The sequence below is a fragment of the Vanacampus margaritifer genome, chromosome 8 (assembly GCF_051991255.1).
Source record: "Vanacampus margaritifer isolate UIUO_Vmar chromosome 8, RoL_Vmar_1.0, whole genome shotgun sequence".
NCBI classification, from domain to species: domain Eukaryota; kingdom Metazoa; phylum Chordata; class Actinopteri; order Syngnathiformes; family Syngnathidae; genus Vanacampus; species Vanacampus margaritifer.
This window is the reverse complement of record NC_135439.1, coordinates 574,983-592,546: the sequence shown is the minus strand read 5'-3', so window position 1 is coordinate 592,546 and position 17,564 is coordinate 574,983. Positions and strand designations below refer to the sequence as shown.

Genomic DNA, 17,564 nt, shown 5'->3' with positions numbered 1-17,564 from the left:
AATTTTGACTTTGTTGCTGCTTTTTTGGGGGGGAGGGTCTTTTTTTTAACCACTGTCATGTCCTTGTTGTTAATTTATATTTATTGTCATTTAGTCAGCATCTATCCTAACTGATTGTTGGCATCATTCCTTTGGGTCTTTGTTTCTAAAATACTAAATAGGCCTGTAGTTTAACGACCAAAGTCTCAAGTTGTTGACCTGGTCAAATTTGGAATCCGACAGGAGTTTCCATGTCGGTAGGTTGTAACAGCGCCTTATGACCAGTAGAGGGAACCCGTGCACCAAACAAACATGCATTTTAACACGCTCACACATTCACGCACGACAAAGTTTTAACGTCAGCTTCAGTTTATTATAAAGGTAGGTCCAAAAATGTGTAAAAAAAGAAAGCAAAATTATGTACAGAGTGCTTTTTCTCCCACAAACGAAAGTTTGTAACATTTTCAAGTCTGCTCTTCCAATGTGGTCAACAGCAGGTGAACATCGGACATGACGCGCACAAAGCGCACACAAAGCCTTGCGTACGCGCACACGCAACTTCATGAGACATTCTCAGAGGAAAACCTCAGCCTGGTGGCCATCGGACTCCGTCCACGTATTTGCCATTAAAGCCACTTCCTTTCTCACACTTCCTGTTTCCCTTCTTCATTGTTTCCACCCAGCGAGCGGCCTTCTCGTGACAACTTGTCGGTTTGGCCTCAACGACAAAGTCTTCATCAGCCAAATGTTCAAATTGGATTCAGTGTTGACACAAACAAAATTGGGCTGCGTTGAAATTTGTCAGTGCAATCAACATTCAAACACTCAAACGTGTCATAATGCAACTTTTCATGTTTTTACAACTAAATTGTCCTTATTTGCTCCTCGCGTTGACTTTTTGTTTGTGGCCCGCAACTAAATGAAAGAACAAACACGAGATGACGTTTGGCTTTCCAGTGTTTTAAAAGCGTCCGGGCTGCGGGTTCGCCGGGCCCCTGGTTGGGGTGCCGGTAGCGGGCGCGGCGGGGTCGGCTTCCAACGAGCGGCGATACGCCGAAGACAGCCGGTACAGGACGTCGGCTCGAGGGCCCGGGTGGGCGTCGGCTTTCCGCGTCATCAGCATCTCGAAGAGCGTGCTGACCTCCGAGAGCAAGGCCCCGCCCAGGGGGCCGTCCTTGTCTGGGCTTTTCCCTGAGAGAGGTAACGAGAGTGTGCGTGAGGAGAATTTCCAGAAAACGTATTCGTGTGAAGTCTTCTTGTCATCATTTATCGGCAGCCATAAAGTACGCGAGATCATGAAAATGGACGGAAGACTCTTAAATGGCCGCTTCAGACCAAAATGGCGCAAAGTTCTGCATAAAACTGCTAAGCTGGCCCGAGCCAGATTGATATTGTGAGTGATTCGCATTCTGCTGAAGGTGGGAAAGGCGGGACATTCAGTACAATACTTGGAGCTGATTGGGCCATGCGGCAACCAATCTTTTTTTTCGTTTTGACCAATCACGACAATGGGTGAAAATCCCGCCTTGTTTTGACTCGCTGAGTCCCGTTTTTCAAACCCCTTCCAGGGATCCCAAAGGTGTGTGTGCGCTGCTACCGAAAGTGGAGAAGGAGGAGGAGGAGTCCAAAGCGTGACGAGGCGTCAGCTCGCTGTCGGACGACGGCGGCCGGTCGGGCACGAAGACGTTGTCGTGGTAATCTCCCGACAGGGTGACGGACAGCCGCGCCATCCACGACGGGTCGCTGGCGTCATCTGAAAGAACACGCGTCGTGATTGGTTGAGTTGTTGCCATGGCGACATCTTTTACTCACATGAGGAAGTCAATGAATGGAAAATGTTTGTTTTGGTCTGGACTTGGCTTGTGGTGATCTTTTTTCAGTTCTTGATCTAGTCCTCACTGTTTTAAGTTGTTCTGTCCTCACCCCTGTCCTGTTCTTGTTTTTGATCTTCTCTCCTGTTTTCATTCAGTTCTGGTATTGATCCTGCCTGTCCTGTTCTTGTTTTCGTATTGGTTCTCTTCACTTTCCTTGTTGCTGTTTTTCTGTCCTATCCTTGCTCAGTCATGAATTCAGTCCTTTCATAGTTGTTCTTGTTCCTGCCAGTCCTGTTCTGTCTGTCTGTCTGACAGGGCAGTGTTCTAGGTCTGTCCAGTTTCCATCCTGTTCTACTTCTTATACTGACTGGACTTGCCTCTGTGTTCCTGCCCTTGTCCTTATCCTTATTCTGTCCAGTTCTTGGGTTTTCTTTAATAGTTGTTCCATCCATGCCTGTCCTGTTCTTTCTGCTCTTGTCCTGCCCTAAACGTGTTTGTGGGGGTTTTCAAATTTCATTTAAAATTTTATTCTTATTCTTCTTTTGCCTTATTCTCATTCAGTTCTTGTTCAAATTCTGTCTAGGTCTGTCTTTTTTTTCCTTTTCTTTTTTCCCTGTTCCTGCTCAAGTTCTTTCTTTCCTGTCCTGTTCTTTTTCTCACCCTCTTTCTATTTCATGCTGTTGTCCCGGTTCCTCTTTTTCAGTACCGTTCTCACTTGTTTCTTGTGCTAGGTTGGACCTCGGCTCTTCTGTTCTTTTGTCCTGTTCTTGTTGTTTTAGTGTCCTGTTATTACCATATTTGTCTGTATTTTGTTTTTAACAAACAAAATCTTTTCTTGAATGACGACCAAATGACACATTGACAACAAATACAAACTTCCAAATTTCAAAGAGTTGAACAACGGAAGCCGCCTCAGGTGTCGTTTTGAAAAATGAAGTCTCACTCAAGTTGGCTTCTTTGTTTAGCCACAAACACATGCAAGCCATTAGTGCGCGCGCACACGCACGCACGCACGCACGCACGCACACAAGCAGTAGTTTGGGATGTGGCGCCCACTCGGTTGAGCTCTCTTTCCTGTCTTTGTTTAAGACATTTAAATCCTCTTGAAAACCTTTTAAAGTTTCAGCCGGGAACAAAAACAAACAAACAAAGAAAAAGCACGCCGGCACATGCGGTTGACACGTTTGTCTCGCAGCCCACAAGTTCTGGGTTTAAATCTGACCGTTTTATCTGCCCAAATACAGCATGTGAATGCAAACGTTCTTGAAAATGTCAGTGATTGTTTATCTTAAAGTGATAGACTGGCGACCACTCCATCGTTTGTCTATTTGTGGTTTTGCATTGGCTGGTGACCAGTCATTGACTCTCTTTTTTTTTTGGTGTGTTTTCAGCGTTCAGCGTATTTATTTAATTTATTTACATACTTGTTGGACTTGTTTTCCAATTGATTTGCTTCTTAAGATGTTTTCTCGAGAGCCACTACATCGTGATAACTTACATTAATGTTTCTGCATTTGGCAATTTATTATTATATTATATTATTAGTATGGGATTTTTTTTAATGGGCTTTAGGTGAACTGATGAATACACACACACTCGCACGCATGCACGCACACACACACGCACATACACTTACTCACCCACATACAAAAAAATATATATATATATATATATATATATGTGTGTGTATATGTATATATATTTAAAAATAATAATAATAATAAAAAAAACATTTATTAAATTTTTTTAATTTATTTGTTTTTTAAAAAAAAAAGGAGAGCAATGATGATATCAAATCGAATGAACAATACTGAGCTCTCCTGGAAAAAAAAAAGAAGAAGAAAAAAAAAGAGAAAAAAAAAAAAGAAGATGTTTATCGGTTCAAGACTTCCATGGTGGTTTTTGACTTTGCTTTCGGTTTGTATTTGACTTTCTTCCTTATTTTTTTTCCTAATATTTCCAGTTGCGTGTGCGTTGCCTTGTTTTTTTTCGAGTTGATTCTCGACTGCAGCGCGAGCCGCCAATCAAACCTCGAGTGTACGAAGGATGGATTTTGCATTCATTCATTTCTCCTCCTCTTCAAGTGTAACCAAATCTGCACCCCGCAGGAAGCAAAAGAAAAAAAATCCAAGGGCCCAAACAGAAAAAAGAGCATCGGAATGTTGGCGGCGGATTCAAAGGTTCCGCACGTGTGCGCACACACGCACTGAATGTGTCACAGGTGTGTGTTTTACACACACACACGCACACACTACGTTTGTCCAGACGGGGGGTGCACGTTTTAGTGGTAATTCCCTCCTTAAGGGGCCTCGGACCATCACAATAGCAGGAAGACACGCACACACACGCACAAACACACGTGTGCGTCACACTGACCTACAAACACACTTGAAATGTCAACAAGAAAAATATTTGAAAGTTGCAAAAGGATTTCCACAAGCTTCGTGCAAGTTGTGCAGTTTAGTTAGTATACCGCAACTAAGAAAGAAGAATCACTTTTCATGTGCTTTTGTCTTTGCAACACACGTGTTTTCCCAGGTTTAACTACCATTGCGGGGACCAACTTGAAATTGTGGGGACATTTTGGTGGTCCCCACAAGTTCACACCTCTTTTTAAGGGCCAAGACTTGGTTTTAGACTTTCGGTTGTAATTGGGTTATAGTTGAGGTTAGGGTAAGGAATGGGGGTAGCCAATCATTTTTCATGCTTGGGGTTAGGGGGAGGGGCTAGGAAATGCATCATGTCAATGAGATGTCCCCACTAGAAATGTAAACCCAACATGTGCGTGCGCGTACCAGATTGGTTGAGCAGGTTGTGCAGTCCCTCCTCGAGTTGGGGCTCGACGGGCGAGTCCCTGCCCGTTTCCCAGTCCATGTCGCCGGCCTCGCTCTCACCGTGCCCGCTGTCCTTGGTACTCTGCCAGTCGCCGCAGTCCTGACCCGCGTACCTGCGCGCACGCGTGCGCGGAGGAAAAAAAACATCAGGCAAAATTGGCTCGTGTCCAGTTTTTGCTCAAATTCGAGTGTCGGGTGACCACTCACTTCCTGCTAATGTTTTTGACTTTGTGGTGTAAAAAAAATCTCACACATGCGCGCACACACACAATTACAGGTCTCCATTTAGCTCCCAATTTTTATCAAGAGCCGTTCCTAAAATTTGGAGTCATTTCAAAATTAGGGGTGTCAAAATTAGCGTGTTAAAGTTCCTTTAACGCCACCATTTTTTAATGAGCGCCCCCTACTTGTAAAGCCTGTAGTGGGGGAATTGCAGTCGCAACGCAGCAGATCATATCAAAATCACCAAATCAAAATTTAGCAATAATAAATGCCATAATAATGCATATATTTGTGGATACTGGGGTCAAGTTGTATTTTACAATTATAAAATGATTTAACGTTAAAGATTAGAAATATGAAAAGAAAAATGCACTGAGATGTCTTACAAATGCAATTATGCCATCTAGTGGCAGAAAAATGAGCAACACAAATCAATATCACACTCGGTTTTTTTACAGTACAGTACATCTTTTTAATAAAAAAAAAAAGATGCAGCCATGTTTCTATCAGTTTAATATTTTTTCCACTTATGTTAACAAGAGTGTGAAAACTTATTGTACATCTTATTGTACATTTAGAACAGATGTAAATGTTGTGATTAATCATGCGTTAGCCATTGAAGTCATGTGATTAATTAAGATTAAAAATTGTAATCGCCTGACAATCAAAATATTAGGAACACGCTCCCAAAACTTGATGTTTGATTGTGAAAATGCCAGCTTGATGTACTTTTTTTTGTTGGCCAAAGAAGAGGAAGAAGCTGCGAGAGGATGCAGACTGACCTTCCGGCGGCTCGCTGAGAATATTTGTTCCCGCGGAAGTTGGTCCGAGGCTGCAGCTGACCTTGACGCAGGAGCGACAGCAGCTGAGAAATCTGCTGCACGGCGACACAAACCACAACAGCAAAAGTCCATCAACATGCAAATGAGACGAGTGAGGTGGGCGTGTACTACAGACTGCTGTCACGCGACAAGCGGAAGTCATGTGACATCATGACGTCCATCATGTGACACGTCTCGGTCACGTGAAGTCTTGGACTGTCAACTTGGGGGTCGCGGTCAGCTAATAAAAAAAAACACATGAACAGGATTTTCTTCGGGAAAAATGCGTCTTCAAGATGACCTTTGCCTTGCTAAAGAGGCATTTTAGTACAAAAAAATGTTTTTATTCATCTAGTTTTAGTCAACAAAAACTGTCAACATTTTAGTCTAGTTTTAGTCACGACAATCATTTTTTTATGTCAGCAGATAATGTTGAACATTTTGGATCTCAAACTATTTCACATCAAATTTTCTCCATTTGATGAAAAACAACTTGACACACAATTAGTTTATCAGCAAGTGGCTAGCTCCGTGCTACGAGCTAGTAAATTAGCCAGCATTAGTTAGCACTTGGATTAACATTATACATAAAGTTACGTTATAACTATAAGTGACTTTTCTTTTCTTTCACCGTGAACCCCCCTCCTGTCTGTCCCACGTGTTGCTAGCTGGAGATTTAAAAGGCGGGTGTCACTATGTGTCACAAAATCCACATTTTCGTCTCAACCAAAATGTCCGTACAACTTAGTTTTTATTAAATGAAGTACATGTTCGTCTAATTTTCTTTTGTCGATGAAAATGCATACCGATTTACTACCAGCTATTGTTTATCAATGAGGGTTATGGTCTAGTCTAGTCTAATCTCATTTTCATCCGGTGAAAAATGTGTGTTGACGAAGATATTTTTGTTTCGTTTTCGTAAAATGTAGGAAAATAACCATGGAAAGAGCTCGAAAAGAGGCCGGCCCATCGGGCATCTTCCCTGTGCGGCGGATGGCCAGTCCAGCCCTGTTGGGGTGTCGTCACTTTTGTTGTGGCTATTGTGTTGAAAAATGTCACATGGAGGACATGTCACTTCAACGGCGACAGTTGAGAGAGACTGATGGAAGTCATGACACGTATGCAAATTAGAAGTGACATATGACGTTTGTGATGTCACGTGACCCAAGAGGCATGACATGGAAGTCGTGTGAAGCGTGCAAGTCGAGACGGACGTCACAAGAAATGTGCGTGTGTGTGTGTGACGGACATCAGCAGCTGCTGCTCCCATAAAAGAAACACACACACAAATTAGTGAAGGTTCATCCGTCAACGTGCGTGTGCAAGTGTAGACGAATATATGACTTTGTGTGTTTTTGCGTGTGTGTTGTGCAGGAAGTGACCTTCACATGAAAAAAAAAAAAGTCTATTCTTCTCTTCTGGCCGCCTTCCTTCCAGGATGGACGCTGAAGTGCGTGCGTGCGTAGCAGGCCACTTCCTCCGCAAGTCGGAGGGAGGAGGCCGACGCCGTCCCAAGCGGTTCTGGTGCCAAATGGGCCACGAGGGCGGGTGAGGAGCGATGCATGCTGGGTAGAAACGCTAACGTCGTCCTTTTCCATCCACACATTTTTATTCAAATTTTCAAGAAATGCGAAAATAAAACTGAATGGAAACTCTAGAAATTCCAAAAATGGCCCAAAATTTGCGCAAAAGTTTTTACGCTTGAAATGGATAAAAATTGAAATTAAAATTAAAAAAGGCCTGATTTAGCTTCATAACTCACAAATGTAACATTCATCAGAATGTCATCAGAAATGTTTACGGTTGACTTCCACTCCAAAACAAACTTTTCAAAAGTGTTTGAAAATAACTTTTCATGTGGACACGGCCTGATGGCCCAAAAGTTTTTCACTCTTTGTCTTTGCAGCAAAAGTGACATTTTGCCTCGCGATGGTGTTACCTTACACACGCGCGTGATTGTGCATTGAAATGCGATCTAGAGTTGAAAGGCGCATCTGTGGCGGCAGAATGACGAATGATACGCCAGAGCAGGAATACACTTTCTGCTTTTGAATACACTTTCTGCTTTTGAATACACTTTCTGCTTTTGAATACACTTTCTGCTTTTGAATACACTTTCTGCTTTTGAATACACTTTCTGCTTTTGGCCATCGCCATCACTCACTTAACACACGCACATGCCTACGCGCACAAGCACGCACGCACACGCGCACTCTCGTGACTTTTTTTCCCCAGCTCCTGTTTGATGACTTACTCAGACACTGCGCGCGTGCGTGTGACTCCCAATTCTCTAATGGCCTTCACTTCAGATTAATTTCAAAGCCTGCGGGGGAGGGCGGGAGAGGGAAGCAAATGTGGGGGTGCGAGTTAATTAGCGACACGCTAACTGTAAGCATATGTTGAATCCTAAGTGATCGCACGTTGGCCACGGCGGGCGAGCACAATTCAAGCAGCGGCGAAAGCGAGAGAGCGGATATAAGACGGCCATTAAAAAGACATGGTGGAGATTTATGGAAATTGGAGCTTTGCTCGCATCCAATTGGAGTGAAGATAGAAGTCATGTGATGAATGGAAGTCACGTAGATGTATGGAAATCATGTCATTCGGTGCTGCTCAGAAGCACCTGAGGATGTACGGCACAAACTGGTTTTCATCACAGCGCACAAAACAAGTGGGTCAAGCATCATTAGCATTAGCATGTCAGGCAACCAACTTGTCTGCACTTCCAGATATGATTTCCTGCATGTGAGTCATGTCATGTCATATGTCATATGACCTGAGTTGGGGAATCAAGGTCCAGAAACCCTGAAACGCTTTAGCTTTAGCTACGGGTGCTTCAACTTAAAAGATGAGCTTGTTTACCTTCCAGGTGAGTGATTCCTCAACCCTGGATGTGAGGAAGCTATGTGACATACTCTAAGTCAAAGGTGCCCAAGCCCGGTCCTGAAAAGCCCGTTTATTTTCGATGTCTCTCTCCTCCAACACGGCTGAATCCATCATCAGCAAGTTTTGCACAAGCCTGTTAAGGATCCTCATCATGAATCACATGTCGGTGGAGAGAGACATGATAAACAGGCTGGATTGGGGTTCTCGAGAACCGGACTTGGGCACCCCTGCTCAAAGTCTTGACTTGATAGGACAATGCCAACCCCCCAACAGAGGCTCGAGCACTCACCTGGACTTCCGGGGAGGCGGATGAGAGCTCGATAGAGTCGGCAAAGGCTGCCACGGACAGTCGCACCAGATTCCGGAGCATCTGTCGCTGTTCCGCATCGCTGGACGTCTCCGACGTCTTGGGCCTCCTGAGCGTCGCCTGTGCTGACGAAGCCGCCGTCTCCGCCGTCTCCGCCGTCTCCGCCGTCTCCGCCGTGTCCGCCGTCTCCCGCTTCAGCGTGCCGCAACGGGACCCTGAAGACGACGCTGACGACGGGTTTCTGGCCTTACGAAGCGTACGATAGGAAGTCGCCGGCGTCAGAGGCAAAGCGGCGTCCAGTTGGATGTTTCCAGGTTTGCGTAGAGTTTTTCCATGAGGGAAGTCGCCCTCCAGGTGCGTTTGAGAATGGAAGCTCGAGTTCATCATCAGCGGCGTCAACTCAAAGAGTTTCTCCGTGCGTTGGTCATGCGATGCGGTGAGCGGCGTCTTCTCACTCTCGGCCAGCGGGGTCTCCTCTTTGCGGTCCCTCATGACGGGAATCAGCTGAATGTCCGACTTCCTGATGTTCTTCTGCGGGCGGCGCGGGTGTCGAGTGTACGTGGACTCGGCCTGCCTGCAGTTGTAGGCCCGGTACTCCCTTTTGTCGGGTCTGCAAAAGGTGGTGACCGAAGCGATGGCGAGGAGCAGTAGAAGGCACGTCGCCCCCAAGCAGATGGCCAGCATCATGGTGAAGCTGAGCCGCCCCCGGTCCCCAGTGGAGGAGTTCTTCAAGTGGTCCTTGAGATTGATGAAAGTCACCTCCAGCGTGGCCTTGGTGGCGAGGCTGGGGGTTCCCATGTCAGAGACAGAAATGTCCACCTTCACTGTTTTCCCGATGAGTTGGGTGGCGTTGGTGGTGTTGACAAACAACTGGCCCGTGGCCTGGTCCAACCAGAAGAGGCCGTGGGGATTCCCGCCGGTGATGTGGTATTGGACTCGTCCGTTTAATCCCGAGTCGGAATCTTCAGCTTTGATGGTGGAGGCAAGAAACCCGTGGAATCCCTCTCGGACTGCGTGTTCGATTGGCAAAGCGGCCGATCCTTCCTCGCCGTCGGGACCCAGCTCTGCCACAATCTCCCCGCGGTCCGCGTTGATGGGAACACTGAGCTGAGCCACACCCTGTTTGGGTTGTGGCTCCTTGATGACCGGGTAGTTGTCATTCACATCCTGGATGTCAATCTGCACCGTGGCGGTGGTCCGAAGAGGCGGGTGGCCCTGGTCCACAGCCTCCACCAGGAATAAATACGAGCGGTACTCCTCATAGTCCAGAGGCTGAAGGACGTTGACAATGCCGCTGGTTGGGTGGATGGAGAAAGGCTGGATCGGAGTCTTGAGGTCACTGGAGTTGTAAAGGCGGTACAAAACTCTGCCGCTGAGCTCCAAGTCGGCGTCATGCGCTTGGACCTTGAGGGCGCTGTAGCCTGCGACGTTGTTCTCCTTCAATGAAGCTTTGTAGACGGCCGAAGAAAACATCGGCGCGTTGTCGTTCTCATCCAGAACTCGAACAGGCAGGTGCTTCACGCAGGACAACGCCGGATCTCCGTAATCCTGCGCCACCAGCGTGATGTTATATTCCATCACCTTCTCTCGATCCAAGACACCTGCAGTGACGATCATGTAATTTTCACCGTGGATCTTTTTAATACGGAAGGGGCCGGAACCGCGTTGCATCACGGCCGTCACTTTCCCATTTTCTCCTGAGTCGGCATCGGATACCATCACCAAGGCGAGGAAGGTGTCCACTGGCGCTCCCTCCAGCACCACCGCAGCCGGGGAGCTGGGATGAGTCCAGGTCATGTGGATCCTCGGGGCGTTGTCATTGACATCCACAAGCTTGACATGAAGCTTGCAGTGTGCGGGAATGGAGTTTGGTCCGCGATCACGGGCCTGGACCACCACTTCGTGGGAGGTCCGGGCCTCGTAGTCCAGAGGAGCTCTGATGCTTACAGCGCCACTCTGTGGATCTACAAAGAAGAGCCTCTGAACATCAGGATGCGAGTGCTTACTCAACGAGTATTCCACCTCCCCGTTGGCGCCCTGGTCGGGGTCTGTGGCTCTGAGATGGATGATGGTTGTCCCACGTTCTGTGTCCTCGCGTATCTCCACCGAGGGGGTACTGTCCTCAAAAGTAGGACTGTTATCATTGGAGTCCAGAACATTAACACGAATCAAAGTACTCCCAGACCTTGGGGGGTTCCCTTTGTCCCATGCCACCAGGGTGAGCTCAAAGGACCCTTGAACTTCCCGATCCAGTTCTTTGATCACCACCAGCTCCGCCTGTTTGGCTCCACCCAGCGCGGAAGTCACATCCAGTGCAAAATGCTGGTTGACGGACAAGGTGTAGCTTTGAAGTCCATTGGCTCCCGCATCTGGATCCACTGCGCATTCCAGAGGGATGCACATCCGTAAGCCGGCTGTCTCCGAGATCTCCACCTCTTGGACGGGGCTGGCAAAGCTGGGACTGTGGTCGTTAAGGTCCATGACCTCCACGTGAACCTGCAGGCAATGCACCGCCCCACTCTTCCTGTACAGGACGCTGAAGGCCACCTGACACTCGTATGCGCCGCGACACAGCTCCTCCCGGTCCAAGCGGCCCTGGGTGGAGATCTCGCCATCTCTGGCGTTGATGGCAAAGGGAAGGGAGGGAAGGGCCCGCCCATTCTCTGCGACCTGGAAGTTCTCCAGAGGACCCACCTGGTCCATGTGCCAGAGGTCGTCCACCAGCCGGCCCACCCGGGTTCCTGCAGGTTGCTCCTCCCAGACGCGGTACTGGAGGGTGATGGACGACGGCTCGGAGCAGCCGGCCCTCCAGGCCCCGTTCAGAAACGGTAGGAGAAGGAGAAGAAGCATGATGATGTCTATCAACTAATCCACATCCAGAGAAAAATCCAATCCAATAAAAGTGACACTCAAATCATTTTTTCCAGTTGGAAAACAAGAAGCTACGTTTTTTGGAGAAAAGGTTTGGGTTCAGGAATAACTCCAGCTCGCTCAAAAGTGATCACAACAATTTCTGATCAAATCATCAAGCACGAGCTCGGCGTAGAAGTGAGGATCAGATCATTTTTTCCAGTTGTAAAAGAAAAAAAGTTGTTTCTCCAGGTTGACTTTTGGTCCAGGAGCAAATCATCGTTCCCATTTTCATCCCCGCTGGCATTGCTCACTCCAACAGCTGCTCCCGCAGTCCCGCCGCACACTTCATCATCATCCTCACCACTGGAAACTTTTTCTCACACTGAGGAAGTTTGGAAGTGAGGACCCGCATGCCGGCGGGCTCGGCCAATGGGAGAGCGGGTGGGCGGGGCACTATGCAAATGAATCCCGGGCGAGCAGCAGGGCGATCCTCCCCCGTCTGGGGGAAACCTGAAACCTGCGTACAAGTCTCTTCTCAACCTGAGGATGATTCCCAAACTTTGGCGTGAGGCTGGAGGACGCTGCTGGTGGTTTTGGGTGGACGTCCGTGTGGTGACGGTTTAAATTTGGCGTCAAGTGACACGTTTGTTGCCGAGGCAGAGGCACAATTACAGCTTTCAGACGGTCTTGTTGTGGACTTGTTGTTTGCGGCCTCGGACGGCAGCACTCAAACGCGCACAAAAATGTCAAAAGTGGCAAAAGACGCATTCCTGCTTCAGCCACATTTGTAATTAGGATAAATGTCAACATATTCTGCATATTTGTCTACAAACATAAGATGCCGAGGAATGAGGAAAACAGAGTAATAATGTAAATAAATACATAGAATGTAAAGCATTCAACAATTCAGTTCAATTCCATTCTGGTGTGCCTGACTTGGCCACCGGGGGCAGTATAATACCTGTCCAGTCATGCGGATGTAAACAAAGGAGAATAGTACGACGCGCCTTTTTTGTTTTGAATGGCTGTTGTTTCTAAAACTGCGGCTATCGATGCTAACCTTTAGCATGTCAATGGCATTTTCCATTATTTGTTAGCATTATGTTACTGAGCTTTTCTTAAGGCACTATTAATTGGTTGTTCTAATAAAGAACTAAAAATACGTATATTAAACCCTTAAACTTAAAAGTGATTGTGCTACATGACTTTAAATGTGTTTTCAACATGACTTTGTTATATTGATGTCACAGTCCTTAAAACGTTTACCTCATAAATTTATTTAGTTTTGCACATAAACATTTTTATTTTTTTTGTGTGTGTTTATAGTCAACTGACAGAATGTTTTGCCCGTGTTGACAGCCACTGAACTCGTTCACCGTTTTTTTCTCTTCAATTGTTCTGTGCCGCTGATTGCGTGCTGACCCCTGACCCCTTCGCTTCCCTCCACATCATCACCTTATCCCCCCCCCCCCCCGCCATGCTGGCCAACTCCTTCGGCCCCTTTGACTCCCCCGACTCTCCTTCGCCTCCTCTCCCGTCTTTCTTTTCTCTTCCTCTGTTGGAAGCGGTCAGGCGGCGGTGAAGGCTGTGGACGGGACGTCCTGCTTGGGGGGGGGGGGTGGGGGGGGCGCACGAGACACAACAAACTTGCATTCTTTCTCATTCTCTATTTATTAGAGGTGATCAGAGAACTGCTTTACAAGTCTGTATATGCGCATATTGTGTGGAAATGTAGGGGGCTGGGAGGGGGGGGGGGGGTAACACTATTTTTGTGTTTGTTTGTGTATGTAAAGATACACACACACACACACACTGAGAGTGATATGTGGCGGCAGGAGGTTATGTGTGTATGTTTGTTTTCACTGGTAATCTCATCTGATTGGCCGACATCTGAGCAGCCTGGACGCACACCAGCTAAAACAACTGATGATGTCATCATCGCACGTGAAACCACATAAAAAAAAAACATGAATCAAAACATTCCGTCTCCATCATTTACATCATAAGTATGCACCCGACATTTCCTTATTCTATGTGATGGCTGATGCCTTTTTTTTTGTAGCCCCTCCCCCTCAAGTCTTGACAGATGTTAATATTGTCCATGGAGCCCAGTCGCTTCTCCTCAAACAAACAAACATTAAGATAGGGGTCAAAGGTGAAGCCTTTGCTCGGTGCTAAGTTACAAGTGGGTGGCGCGAGCTAGCAACGGGCTAATGTGAGAACATTCACAGCTGGGAAACGACACTAAATGCACGAGTTTAGAGTTGCGTGACATTATGAAATGTGCTTATTTCTACATGACATTATTGTGTTTATTTTTTGTTAAAATTAAGTATGTAATCAGTTGACATTGTTAAATGTTTGTAGTCACATTATGGATTACTAATATGTATGGTCAACTTGTATTTTTGGGGCATTTGACATGATCACATTTGTCACAGACATAACAATGTTAAATGCATCATTTCATAATTAAATGTACATAGTAACATGACAATATTAACTTTGCCTCTTGTCACATGACATTCAATGTATTTTTGTGACATATTACTGAAATGTTTGTCATGACATTTTTTTAGCTATTGTCACGTTACATGTTTATAAAAGTTTATATTTAAAAAGAACATGTTTGTGTGTGTTGCACATATATGTCACGAGACAAGAAAAATAGTCATTTGTGTGTGTGTGTGTGTGTGTGTGTGTGTGGCCTTCATTGATTCTTCCTGTCATTGTGAGTCTTCCTGTGCAAACCAACACACGTCAGCACTTATTTTTCAGTGTGTGTGTGCGCGCGACACGTTAATAGTCATAGGATGAGATCCGCTTAATACTCAAAATAAGTCAAACATGTCCATTGTTCAAACGTGTTCAATTTTTGGTCCTCTAGTGGACAACATTTGTCATTACATGTGCATTTGGTTGTCAGATTTGTTCTTTTTCCATGAAATAAGTGATGAACAAATGTTTCAATGTGATCCCGTTTATTACAAAACTGTACACTGTGCAAGACTTCCAGATGCCTAACAGTAAATTAACTTATAGTGATGATGGCCATCCTTTCCCATTATTTAATCACCAAACACATGTTGGGTAAAAGCAGAATCATGTATGAAGCAAAGCAACTTGCATTATTGTTGTTTTCCAAATGAGCTTGTTGTGCGTTTATTCCGAGTGGAGTGCCAGCGCCACCTTGAGGCAGCCCAGCTCCTCGCCGCCGCCCCCCATCACCCCCTGAAGACGATACTCTCCGTTAGTGAGCCACGACGGAACGTCCATGAAGGGCAGGAAGAAGTCTGACTCAGGCAATGCGTATGAGCCCTTAAAAATAACAAACACAACATTTACATTTCATACAGAGTCGTCATTGAAATCTCTGTGATGTAACGCATCCCACTGGCCTTGCAAATGGTTGATTGGCTAAAAAAATGATGGTTTGACATTTCACATTCTGCTTAGCAACAAGTGACACAAAAACCTGAACCTGTTTTCTGACCTGTTTTATTATGAATCGCTCATTAATTTTGTTGTGGGCTGCTGTTTTGGTGAGCAAAAGAGTTGCTGGGTGGGAAAGAGGCTTTTTTTTCATTGGCTTTGGAGTCAATTCCGCTGAGGAAAGGGTAAAATTAGCAAATCAGAATTGGTTTTTGTAATGAATCACCATTTTGTTTGCAAGATTGTGAGCTGTTGTTTTGGTGAGCAACAAAGTTGTCAAGAATGCTAGTGTGCGTTGCGTAGGGGGTTGGTTGCTTCTTTGGCTTTGGTAGAAGCAATGACTGATATGACCAAAAAAATGACGGTATCTTATTTTTGGGAATCTTAAATTTGTCATTGTCCTTTATTTTTTCAAACTACAGTATGGATTATTTTAACATTTTATTAACAAATGAAGTACTGTAAATGAAATGAATTAAAAAGATTAACATATAAAAATATCTATGTTTTTAAATGACTCAACAATACAACAAATGCAGAAAAATAAAACAGGATAAAGGAGGAAACATATTATGGTGGAATAAGTGCTAATGCTAATCGTGTTGTATTGAATTGAAGCACGCAGTTTCGTGTGAAGCGCCACTTACAGGCTTAAAGGGGCAGTGACAGGGCAGCCCGTAGGTGTGTAGCGGTTCGGGGCAGTCTTGTCCAGGTGGGATCAGCTGGTTCAAAATGTCGCAGGCGTCGGCATAGTGACAACTCCCCAGCCGGTCCATGCACGGAATCTTCACCCAAAAACCTGCCACCTCCATCTCCAGAGTTACGTTCACCTGGTCGGGACACGACCAACAAACGCCGCCAGGAAGTTTACACACACATTTCCTGTCACGCGTTTCTTTGTTCAAAGTCACATTTCAAGGCATTTCACTTTGTATGGTGGCCATCAAATTGACTTTCATTGACTGATTGTTACCGCGACGACCTGCCAAATGACTTGTTCCATTTTTTTATGGCGCCATCACACAAGTGTCACATGAACTCCTGAGCGTAGAGTTTCAAATAAGGCCTCAAATTTGAGGTTGGAGCCTGGATTAAGATTTCAAAGATATCAAGCTTGCGTTGGGATTTGAAAGTGGGACTTTAAAACGGGGTTAGGGTTTTGAACAAAAATGATTTGGAATTTTAACCCCTGGGCGTTATTTGACCATTTTTTGGCTTTTTGTTGGTTCTGACCAAGCCATTTCAAAATAAAATAACGCCCAGGGGTTTTAAATTCAAGTTGTCTCAAGACTGTTTTGCTTGGTTTTATCCTGCTGAATTGTCGCAATAAAAGACTGTCGAAGTCCAAAGTGTGTCAGCAGTGTCTGAAGAGGAAGACGTGGTCAAGAAAAATAAGTCATTCATGGAAAACTTCCACCAGGGACAGATTTAGCTTTGTAGGCAAATGCAGGCAATTGCACCTTGTAAAAATCAAAACGCATTCCTAAAAATGTCCGTGGTGTAAAAGCAATTACTCTTGAGCAGATCCATTGGTGTGTGCGTGTGCGTGCGCGTGTGTCCAGTACTGACGCTCAGAGGCGCAAGGAGCTCGACGGACGTGGATCCCGACGCGGACGCGGTCAGCTCTCCGGGGATGCTGATGGGGTCCGGAGACACGCTGAGGGTCTTCAGCACCGCCGCCGCGTCCGGCTTACCGCAGTTCTTCCATGCAAAACCCGAAACCTGCACACGGAAAGAAAGACCATTCACGCAGCGGACAATTTATCACGTACAATCAAATTCAATGTTGGCAAACGAACAAACACGCAAAAAAAAAAATCATGTACACGTTTTAGCCTACAATATGTTGATTGAGTTTACAATAGGGGCTGACTAAATAAATAAATAAATAAATAAATAAATGGGTTTCACCCTCACCTTTACTTTGTTGATTCTCTTCCAGTTGTGCTGCCTGTCGGTAAAAACTCCAACTGCCAACATGCTCAGCGTGACAGCAAAGATCACAATGTTCCTCATCTTGATTGTGTTACAATGAAATATAATATAAAAACCGAGCAAATAAAAACAAAGACGACGGCTGAAAAAGTCAACAGTCTACGCTCGACAGACGGCTAAACTCGCACTGCTGTTTACTTCCGCCTCTGACGTCATCGAGCAGCTGAAAGTCATATGACCAGTCACGTGACGTCTGATGACAGTGTTGTTTACGTTCGGAAAATTCGCACATTCTGACATATTTTACTTTTTTTTACGTTATTTATTATTTACATTATTAAGTTGTGTTTTCATTAAGATTATTTTGAGTTAAACTACGAGCTATAGTTAGTATCATTTTTTTTATTTTGTATTATCATAGTATTCAAACTTTTTCTTCACAAACTAAAAAGAAAAAATCCTTTTTTATGCTATCACCAAA

At 45.4% G+C, this 17,564-nt stretch overlaps 2 protein-coding genes across 2 annotated transcripts; both read right to left on the bottom strand.

Annotated features, from left to right (window-relative positions):
- Positions 1-336: 336 nt before the first annotated feature.
- pcdh12 (protocadherin 12) lies at positions 337-12,027 on the bottom strand. Its single transcript, XM_077573592.1, has 5 exons — positions 8,846-12,027; positions 5,632-5,726; positions 4,589-4,740; positions 1,577-1,732; positions 337-1,170 (listed from the first exon to the last, which is right to left on the bottom strand). Exons 1-5 carry the CDS (start codon positions 11,711-11,713, stop codon positions 941-943), a joined length of 3,501 nt encoding a protein of 1,166 aa, XP_077429718.1. The 5' UTR covers positions 11,714-12,027; the 3' UTR covers positions 337-940.
- Positions 12,028-14,680: 2,653 nt separating this feature from the next.
- On the bottom strand, positions 14,681-17,299 carry gm2a (ganglioside GM2 activator). The gene is made up of 4 exons (XM_077574502.1): positions 17,066-17,299; positions 16,718-16,870; positions 15,796-15,978; positions 14,681-15,034 (listed from the first exon to the last, which is right to left on the bottom strand). Exons 1-4 carry the CDS (start codon positions 17,162-17,164, stop codon positions 14,879-14,881), a joined length of 591 nt encoding a protein of 196 aa, XP_077430628.1. The 5' UTR covers positions 17,165-17,299; the 3' UTR covers positions 14,681-14,878.
- Positions 17,300-17,564: the final 265 nt, after the last annotated feature.